At 54.6% G+C, this 9,824-nt stretch overlaps 1 protein-coding gene across 1 annotated transcript in view; it reads left to right on the top strand.

Moving 5' to 3' along the window:
• The first annotated feature begins 9,384 nt into the window (after positions 1-9,384).
• WNT10B (Wnt family member 10B) overlaps positions 9,385-9,824 on the top strand; it is a 4,331-nt gene continuing 3,891 nt past the window's right edge. Inside the window, exons 1-2 of the mRNA XM_077753577.1 lie at positions 9,385-9,458; positions 9,590-9,824. The exon at positions 9,590-9,824 is cut by the window's right edge and continues 28 nt beyond it. Of these exons, the coding sequence (XP_077609703.1) occupies positions 9,385-9,458; positions 9,590-9,824 (309 nt within the window). The remainder of the gene's footprint in view (positions 9,459-9,589) is intronic.

The following is a 9,824-nucleotide window of genomic DNA, read 5'->3' as shown; positions in this document are numbered from 1 at the left end:
GGCCTGCCCGGCCTCGCCTGCTCTGTGCTGAAGTTGGGGCAGCTTTGGCTGCTGCCCGCGACGGTGGGACGGGTCGCGGCGGTGGCGGCGGTGGCGAGAATTCGCAGTCTGGCTCTAACAGCCCTGGGGGCGGGCGGCGGGCAGCATGGCTCACAGTCCCAGCTGGTGGGCTGAGGCAGCCACGGCGGGCGGCACCGCCTCTTATAGCTGCGGCGCTGGCTGAAGTGACGATAGGAGGCTGCCCCTCCGGGCCGCACTGTGGCACCAGGGCGCACCGGTCAGGGGCGCAGACAATGGGCAGCGAGCGGGGCCGTGGCTCCCGCCCGTCTGAGGCTAGAGCTGACGGGCTGGCCGTCGGGGCTCACCCCCGCCCCCTGCCCGGTGGCTCCCGCCTCCGGGCCTGCACTGGCCGCCGACCCCTCCCCTTGGGACGCCCTCCCACGCGCGCCCGCCTCACTCTTCGCGTCCGGAGCCCGTCGGGGACCAGCAACCGCCAGGGGGCGCGGCGACAATGTGCTAAGGGGAGAATCTGCCTGAAGCCCAGCCACTTCGCCACCACTGGCTGCGGGGCTGTCTCCTCGACGTCACCAGGGGCCCGGCTGGCGTCCCCTCTCCCCCCACTCCTGAGTAGAAGAGGAAAGCTGTGATTCTGGGCAGTGACTCTGGGGAGACGCCTCCTGCCCAGGAACCCCCGACGGCTGAACGGGGAAGAATAAGCGGGAGACTGGGAGTGGGGTCCTGGTCAGGGAAATTCGGAGGGTGGGTTTGGGGGGGTGAGTTCACCAGAGAGAAGTCGGGGGGGGGGGCAGCGGCAGATTGTATTTGTGGGCTGGAAGGAGTGACAAATGACTGGTGTGTAAGTGGGACAATGCAAGGGTGAATAAATATGAGGATGTGTGAGTGTGTTCTCAGGGTGCACACTCTTGTGTGGTCCTCACGTAGACAAACTCCATGTTTTGAGGATGGATGTTAGGGAACTTTCCAAAGAATCTTGGAATGTAGTTCATGTCAGAAGGGATCAATCAAGTCATCTTGTCACAGCCACCACCTGGGGCAGTGCATCATCTATGTGTCAGGAAAAGGTGGCGGCTACTGTCAGGAAAGATCTAAAGACTGACTGAGGGATGGAGTGTCTGGAACTGTTTGTGGAAGTGGGTGGATGAGTGTGTGTGGGGGGGGAGATTAAATATGCATATATGTGTCACTCTTGCCTTGTATACCTTGTGTCACCCTATGGTGTGTCACTGTGGCATGTATCAATATGTGCATGTCAATAGGGGAGGGGACTGAGCCTGCAACCAAGGCGGCATCAAGATGGAGAAGGCCTGGAGTAGCTGTGTCTCTGAGAATTAGGCTCAGGAAGGGCAGTGGAGTGGATGTCAGGTGTGTGGGTGGGTGGGAGAGGGCTGGGAAGAGAAAAGTTGCTGGCTGAGCTGAATCCAGAATAGGGAACTTGTGTCTCCACGTGTCTGCTTCTTTTTGGATTTTTCTGCCAAATTTCTCTCTTTCTGCAAAATTCTGGCTCTTTCCACTCTCACCACATTGAGATATCCGGAATGCTTGCAAGCATCTCCTCCATTGTATGCTTTTCTCTCTTTTCCCAGGGACTCAAATTCAGATTCAAGGCTACCTTGGCCTCCTATTAGGCAGCACCGCCAGCTTTGGCATCATGCCCCACCAGCACACACAGATGGCCCCTGGAAGGAAGGAGGACCTCCTCCTTTACGTCTCTCTTCTGTCTCATTTTACAGAGGAAAAAAATAGATTAGGAAGTTGTCCAAAGTCCATATAGCTAATAAATGAATAAACGGGGCACGTGTCTGGCTCAGTTGCTGGTGCATGTGACACTTAATCTTGGGGTTGTAAGTTTGAGCCCTACAGTGGGTGTAGAGATTACTTAAAAATAAAATCTTAGGGGCACCTGGCTGGCTCAGTGGGTAGAGCATGAGACTCTTGATTTCAGTGTCCTGAGTTCAAGCCCCACTTTGGGCAGGGAGCAAACTTAAAATAAATAAATAAATTCATAGTAAGCTTTAAAATTAAAGTCTTAAAAACAATGAACAAGTTGGTAGACCCAGATTAAAACTCAGATCTGGGGTGCCTGGGTGGCTCAGTCGGTTACCTGTCTGAGTCTTGATTTGGGCTCAGGTGACGATCTCATAGTTTGTGAGTTTGAGCCCCGAGTCTGGCTCTGTGCTGACAGCCCAGAGCCTGCTTAGATTCTCTCTCTCCCTGTCTCCCTACCCCTCCCCTGCATTCTCTCTCTCTGTCTCTCTCTCTCAAAAATAAATAAACTTAAAAAAAAAACTTTTTGACTCAAAGCCAGTGCTCTTTCCACCTAACTAGTGAGTGTGTAGCAATAGCAACAAGCTATGGGTCCCGTCTCAAAATTGACAGATGAATAAAAATGATCTTTAGGATCTTTCTGTCTCCCTTTTGGATCCTCTTTTTCATCTACCCTGCTTTTAGGATGTTTTCTGAGTATGTCCCCAGGTCTGATCCTGAAGAGTTCCAAGTCTGAGAAATGATCAGTATCCCCCTCAAGGCAGGAAAATCACTCGAAGTGGTACATGTCTGATAATTTTAATTAATCTCCCTGGGACACCTCCATTTTAAATGAGATGCTTATTAACCAAGATGAAGCCACATGGAGGTTATTTTTGAGGGCAACATCTTTCCCAGGCCTATTGCCCAGTCCAGTGCACCTGGCCCCTCCAAGGATTTGACAGTGAGGGACAAGATGGACTGGCCCAGCATCCTCCCCAGATCCAAAATCCAGTAGTCTCTACAGAGGACACCCAGCACAGAAGGCTCAAGTAAATAGACAATGTACCATGGGCAGCTTGTCCGTCGTCCCTTAGGAGTTCATTCCCACTGGGGCCTGGGCCATGTCTTTTGGCCTGTGGACTGATTAAATCCCATGGAAGTTGGAGATGCACTGGAAGACAGGAAGCCCTGTCTGTGGTTCCTGGTGACAACCAGAGGTGGGAAGAAAGAAAAGATGGAGCCAGTATCCTTTGCTCCACCATTCCACCCATCAGGAGTAATGAAGAAGGGAGGGGGACTCTAAGTCTGAGTCATGGTATGAATGACCTGGCCCAAATTTCTACTTAGATCAAATCATCACTATCAATTGTGCTCTGTTTCTTTCCTGCATCTTCAATTTACCTCTACACTGGATCATAGCCATCAGCATGCAAAATGCTGTAATCTCTCCCATCTAAAAACTCTAAAGCTTCATTTGACTCCACATAACCTCCTAAAATTGCTCCATTTCTCAGCCCTCTTTTACTGCAAAACCTTCAAGGGCTGCTTTAATCACTAGCACTAATTTCTTTTCTTTATTCTCTCTTTCCACCCTAATCACATCTTTGAATCTACTACACCTCCTGATCAAAATCATCCATGATCTCTCAGTTCTCATCCTAATCAACTTTTAAGGAACAGCAGACTGAGTTGAACACTTTCTCCTTCTTGAAATACTTTCTCACTTGGTTTTTAGAACACCATTCCTCCTACCTCCCTAACTGCTCACCTGCTCCGTCTCCTATCTAGTTATACCTTGTATACCCAGTTTCTGAGCTTCAGAGTGTACGCCAATTCAGTTTGGAGTTTCTTCCCAAATGAGTCTGCACTCATTCTCTTGGTGATCTATCCAGTCTCACACTCTCTAATTTATATCTCTGGCCCTGAACCCTGAACTCTGGACTTTCACATCTAACACTTGATTAACCATATCAAGATGCACATGTTCAAAACTGAACTCCTGGGGTGCCTGAGTAGCTCAGTCGGTTAAACATCCAACTTCAGTTCAAGTCATGATCTTGTGGCTCACAGCTCAGAGCCTGGAGCCTGCTTTGGATTCTGTCTCTGCCTCTCTCTGCTCCTACCCTACTCATGCTCTGTTTCTCTCTCAAAAATAGATAAACATTAAAAAAAAGAAACAACACCTAAACTCCTGATTCTTCCTCATCCTAACCAGGTCTTTCTTCAGTTGTCCCATCTCAGTAAATGGCCACTCTGTTCTTTATAGTTGCTCAGGATAAGGATCTTAGAGTCATCTTGGAGTCATCTGTTTTCTTGTACTCCATGTCAAATCCACTAACAAATCCTGTCCTTCTGTGTTTTTTTCTGTATTGTTTTTTTTTTTTTTCTGAGAGAGAGAGAGAGACAGCATGAGCAGGGGAGGGTCAGAGAGAGAGGGAGACACAGAATCTGAAGCAGCCTCCAGGCTCTGAGCTGGCTGTCAGCACAGAGCCTGACACAGGGCTCGAACCCATGAACCATGAGATCATGACCTGAGCCGAAGCCGGACACTTAACTGACTGAGCCACCCAGGCGCCCCTGTCCTTCTGCCTTTAAAATATATGCAGGGGTGCTTGGGTGGCTCAGTCTGTTAAGCGGCTGAATCTTGATTTCAGCTTAGGTCATGGTGCCGCAGTTCGTGAGTTTGAGCCCCGCATTGGGCTCTGCATTAACAGTGTGGAGCTTGTTTGGGATTCTCTCTTTCCCTCCCCCCACCCCCTGCCACTCCCTGACTCTCCTTCAAAATAAATAAATAAACTTAAAAAAAATTAAAATATATGCAGACTGTGACCCATTGTTACTCTGCCGCTGCTACAGCATTTGTGAGAGCCATCATCCTCTCTCCCTCCTGTATTACTGCCATAGCCTCCTTCCTGACATCTCCCCGTGCTCATACCTTTGCCCCCCCCACAGTCTCTTCTCCACAAAGTAGCCAGAGCCATTCTTTCCAAAACAGAAGTCAGGTCATTTCATTTCTCTGTTCAGAATTTTCCAGTGATTCCCCATCTCATTCAAAGAAAAAGGCAGAATCTTTTACAGTGGCCTCCACTCCACGGCCCTATATGATCCATCTTGCTCCTTCCTTGTCCTCTAACTTCGTTGCCCACCAATTATCTCCCCTGTGGGTTCCTCCCCTTGGCGGCACTGGCCTATTCGCTGCTTCCTTGAATGTACCAAGCAAGCTCCTGTCTTGAGATCTTTGCACCTGTTTTTCTGACTTCCTCAGATATCTCCGTGGGTTTGTTCCCTCACTTCCTTTCCTATCCCCCTATATAAAAAGGAATCCTACTACCTATCTCCTTTACCTTGCTCTATTTTTCTATCACTTTTTTTAAATTAAAAAAAAAGTGTTTTAATGTTTTACTTATTTCTGAGAGAGAGAGAGAGAGAGAGTGAGAGAGAGAGAGAGAGAAGAGGAGGGTCAGAGAGAGGGAGACACATAATCTGAAGCAGGCTCCAGGCTCTGAGCTAGCTGTCGCCGGGCTTGAACCCATGAACCGTGAGATCATGACCTGAGCTGAGGTCAGCCTCTTAACCGACTGAGCCACCCAGGCGCCCCTCTCTCTATCACTTTTGACCACGGATAACTTTAAAAGCTTGAAGTAGAAAACCAGCAGCAAAGCACCTCTTAGAATGGGAACAGGGGAGAGAGATACTAGAGGGGGAAGGGGCTGTACTTTGATGTTGGGGTGTAGGCAGGAAGCAGGGGACTGGGGCTGAGAGCTCATGGACAGAAGAGCCTACTTTCCTTTGAAGCACCAGCAGGCGGCACTGCCTCCTTGGGCTGGGAAGGCATCAGCCTGTGGTAGAGAAGGGGGCAAAGTTCTGTCTAGGGTAATCCCGCAGATTTGTTGGGGCCAACCGCTCAACTATTGGGGTTTTCCCTGAGAGTCCGATGCAGTTGGACTGTGGACCCTTTGGTGCCTCCGGGCGGTGGCCTATGGTGCTGCAACAGAAGGCGTGACAGGCAGAGGGTGGGCAGCACAGCTGAGCTCACCGCTGAGGGCGCATCCATCCCTCCCGGGCCTATAATTTGGGTTCCCCAAGCCTGGCCGCCCCTATCAGCGGCTCAGCAATAGATGAGTCACCCGGGACCCCGGGCCAAGGCAAACATTAGGGGAGGAGGAGGAGGAGGTTCCCGAGGCTTTGCTCTGCATTAGCCACCGCCTCAGTTGCTCGATCCCCCAATCTCCCGGGGCCCCCACTCTTTTCTTTGACCCCCGCCCTCCAGGGCTCCAGTGTTCTTCCCAGATTGTTCTTGCTACACCCTCCATCCTCATGATGGGAAAGCAGCCCTCCAGTCTTCTCATCAAGGCGAACGGGGACCAGCTTGCTCCCACTCCCTCCCCAGAGTAATGACAGCCCCTCACTTTCCCCCTCCTGTCATGGCCCCAACCCCTGTCAAGGTCTCTCTGGTTCCCGCCCCTCCCCTTTCCTGGAGCTGGCTGCGTGCTTGGGGTATTAGGCAATGGGTGTGTACCCGCAGCCCTCTCCAGACCCCGCCTGCTCCACCACCCTCCAGCCGCCTGCGGGTCAATGCTCAGGCCAGCCGGTCGGGCCAAGGGCACTGAGGGCCAGTTCAGGCCACCCAGTCTGCCTGCCTGTGGCCTTCTGTCCCAGAGCTGGGTTTCTGCATGGAGAGGGAACAGGAGTAGGGACCCCTGGACAGACCAGCTTGGGGAGCCTTGGAGTCACTGAGAAGTTGGAGTCTATGGTAGTAATTCTGACCCTGGCCATTCCTTGGCACCCGACTATACCACAGCCTGACAAGGGGAGAATCAGAAGAAAAAAAATCAGAAACCCAAGGGACACCCAGAGACATGTGGAGAAATACAAATGTCCAAGAGGTCCCCATGTGAGAAGACAAGCATAGGGAACCTCGTCCCCTTCTTCCAGGGACCTGAGTGGAGTCCCAGGCTGACATGCAGGAAGAAGGACAAGGACACTGGCAAGGATCACTGAATCCAGGTGTAAGGGTGAAAGCTACTGAGATACAGCTTGCAGATTCTGGTGGCTTCAAAAGCCACACATGATTTGGGTCTTGGCCTCTAAACAGGAAGAAGAGGCAGGGGCTGTAGGGCTACTTCTCCTCCTCCCCTGCCCACAGAGGCGAGAAAGGAAAGAAAAGCAGCTCTCTGTAGTCAGAGCTGTCCAGTGTCAGGAATCATGGCACTTTTACCTCCCCAGCTTACTCAAGACCTGGTACATAAAGGTGGTCAATAAACACCATACTAGGCAGATGAAAGTCGCTGACCTCTCTCAGATTGCTCTGCCCCCTAGACAGCAGTGCCCCCTGCAGCACAGGGCAGGCTCTGCAGCAGCACAGGCTGGAGGCTGACTGTCCCAAGTAGCTGCATGGCCACCACCAAGGAAGAGATGACTGTGGCTGTGGGTTTCAGCCCCGTGGCTCTGCTTCCCTGGGCGGCCTGTCTCTGAGTCAACGCGCCAGCCTTGGGCGCGCGGGGCCAGTCGTGCCTTGGGCTGCGGTCTGGCAGGGGCGGGGGGCGGCTGGGAAGCCTGGGGCCCCTCTCTGGCAAAAATAGCCCGCAGTGGTTAGAGCTGGGAGGGTGAGTCAGGCAGGAGCGAAGTGGCGCCTAACCCCTTCACTGCCACTGGAGCTCCCTAAGGTGGTTTGCCCTGCTCTGTGAACCCCAAGATCAGGCTCTTTCCCTGGCTGTCCTCAGGCTGGGCTCCGTTTGGGATCCTGGGGCCCTCCTCATTCCCTGTGAAGCAAGCCTGAAAGCATGGAGCAAGCATACGGGCCACTAGAAGTACAGACCAGGGGATCCCGGGAAGGGCAGGAGAACTCTGCAGGCAAGGATGCCTGTAAGCCAGGGGAAACCAAGGGAAGCACAGGAGAAGCTGGAGATCTTTGGGGCTACCAGAGCCTCTGCTAGGACCAAACTCTGAGGCCAAGGCTGACCCCTCCCAAGGGGCAGTCTCAGAGCTCAGAGGTGGGTGGAAGCCAAGCCACCCACAAGGAGCTTTTCCTGCTGGCTCTGAGTGCCTTGCGGTGCGCTCTGGCTGAAGGCTCTGCACAGCAGTGTCCAGGGAGGGAAGCTGATTCTCAGCTCCGTCTTCATCTTGTCAAAGGCACTCTCTAGCCATCCAGCTCTCCTTGGGGAAACGGAGGCAAAGAGAAATGACCACGTGGGATCGGGGTCCTATCTCCCTAGTCTGGGTCACTACACCCTCCTTGCAGACTTGGCTACCCAGAGCAGGTGAGAGGCACTTTGGTCACCACCCCCTTCAGTGGGGCCAAGCGTGAACCCAGGCGTCGGGGGAGAGGGTGTGTNGGGCTCGGGGTGGGGCCGCAGCTCTGTCAGCCGCAGCAGAGCCGCCTGTGAGCTCGGCGCGAGTAGAGTAGAGCCAGAGCCAGAGCCAGAGCCCCCAGTTCTTTGCTAGACCGCTCACTAGCTTTCTCGATCACTCCCTCCATTCCTCCCTCCCTTCCTCCCGGCGGCTGCGGCGGCGGCGGCGGCGGCGGCGCTGGGGAAGCAGCGAAGAGGAGTGGCCCTGCCCTGGAAGAATGTGGCTCTGCCGAGGGGGCAGAACCCGAGGCAGTCTCCCCACGGTTTGAGAAGCCCGAGTCCAGGCGACCCAACCCTGCCGGTGGCGACCCCACACCAGAGCAGCTGGAGGTAATCGGAGCTGGGAAAGCAGGGAGGGCAGGGACGAGCACACGCGGCTGAGACAGGCACACGGACAGTCAGACAGACAGACACGCATCCGCCCACAGGGGCACTGAGACACAGAGAGAGCCAGGGATATTGCCAGAGATGAGGACAGCAAATAAAGGAATACCCCCAGATCTGAAGGGCAATGAACGCCAGAGCCAAGGGTTAGGCACCGAGGCTGGGACCTGAGGGGACCAGACGGCCGTCTCTAAGGAGGGGAACACCAGTTAGGAAAGGTAACAGAGTAGGAAGAAGACTCAGCTTGTGCAACGGTCCTTTACAGGCGGCAGCCAGGTCCCCTCCCTATCTGGTGCACCTGGAGCCTCCCCTCTCTCCCAACTGCGGGAAAAGGGGTTAGAGAAGGGTTGGGAGCCCATTCCGCCACCCTTCTCAGGGAGGGTGCCTGTCTTCGATGGCATCTGGAGGTGACCCTCCCCCACATCCTGCGATCTGTTGGTGGAGAACCGCCTCCCAATTCTGCCCCCTAACCCTGAAAGCGGGACTATATTGGGTGAGGGAAGCCAGTAGTGGGGCCCTTGAAGAGGGAGCCCCTGGGGTCAAGATGGTGGAGTGGTGTTTGTGAGTCAGTATGTCTGCGTCTGCACGAGAGTGTGTCTGTGTGCCAGGCATTGTGTCTGGCTGGGTCCTGCTCCAGGGGCCCTTGCGTAAACCCCAGCTGCCGGTCCCTAACTCTCTCTCAGGGTTCCGGGACTGAGAATCAAGGGGTGATCCTTACTGTTTTGTTTGGGGAGGAATGTGGAGGGTCACTGGGGTGGCACTGGTGAGTTAGGAATCCTTGGTTGCCCCGCGGAGCCCACCTTATTCCAAAGCCCCCAAGTCTCCTGTGTCCCGCAGGCCGTGATCGATCTGCCCACCGGGGCCTTCGGGCCCGGGCTTCGACATGCCGGAGGAGCCCCGGCCGCGGCCTCCGCCCTCGGGCTTCGCGGGTCTCCTGTTCCTGGCGTTGTGCAGTCGGTGAGCAGTTCCCCCCTTCACCCAGCCCACGAGAGGAAGCCGTAGGCCGCGAGCACCGACCCGGGACGGGAGGAGTCGGAGGGGACGCGCGGCCTGGACCACAGACCCCTCAACGCCTTCTGCGTTCCCAGGGCCCTCAGCAATGAGATTCTGGGCCTGAAGCTGCCCGGCGAGCCGCCGCTGACCGCCAACACCGTATGCTTGACGCTGTCGGGCCTGAGCAAACGGCAGCTGGGCCTGTGCCTCCGCAGCCCCGACGTGACGGCATCCGCACTGCAGGGCCTGCACATCGCCGTCCACGAGTGTCAGCACCAGCTGCGCGACCAGCGCTGGAACTGCTCGGCGCTGGAGGGCGGCGGCCGCCTG

Source organism: Crocuta crocuta, unplaced genomic scaffold (genome assembly GCF_008692635.1).
Source record: "Crocuta crocuta isolate KB4526 unplaced genomic scaffold, BGI_CrCroc_1.0 scaffold30, whole genome shotgun sequence".
Classification (NCBI taxonomy): domain Eukaryota; kingdom Metazoa; phylum Chordata; class Mammalia; order Carnivora; family Hyaenidae; genus Crocuta; species Crocuta crocuta.
This window is presented reverse-complemented; position numbering and strand designations above follow the sequence as displayed.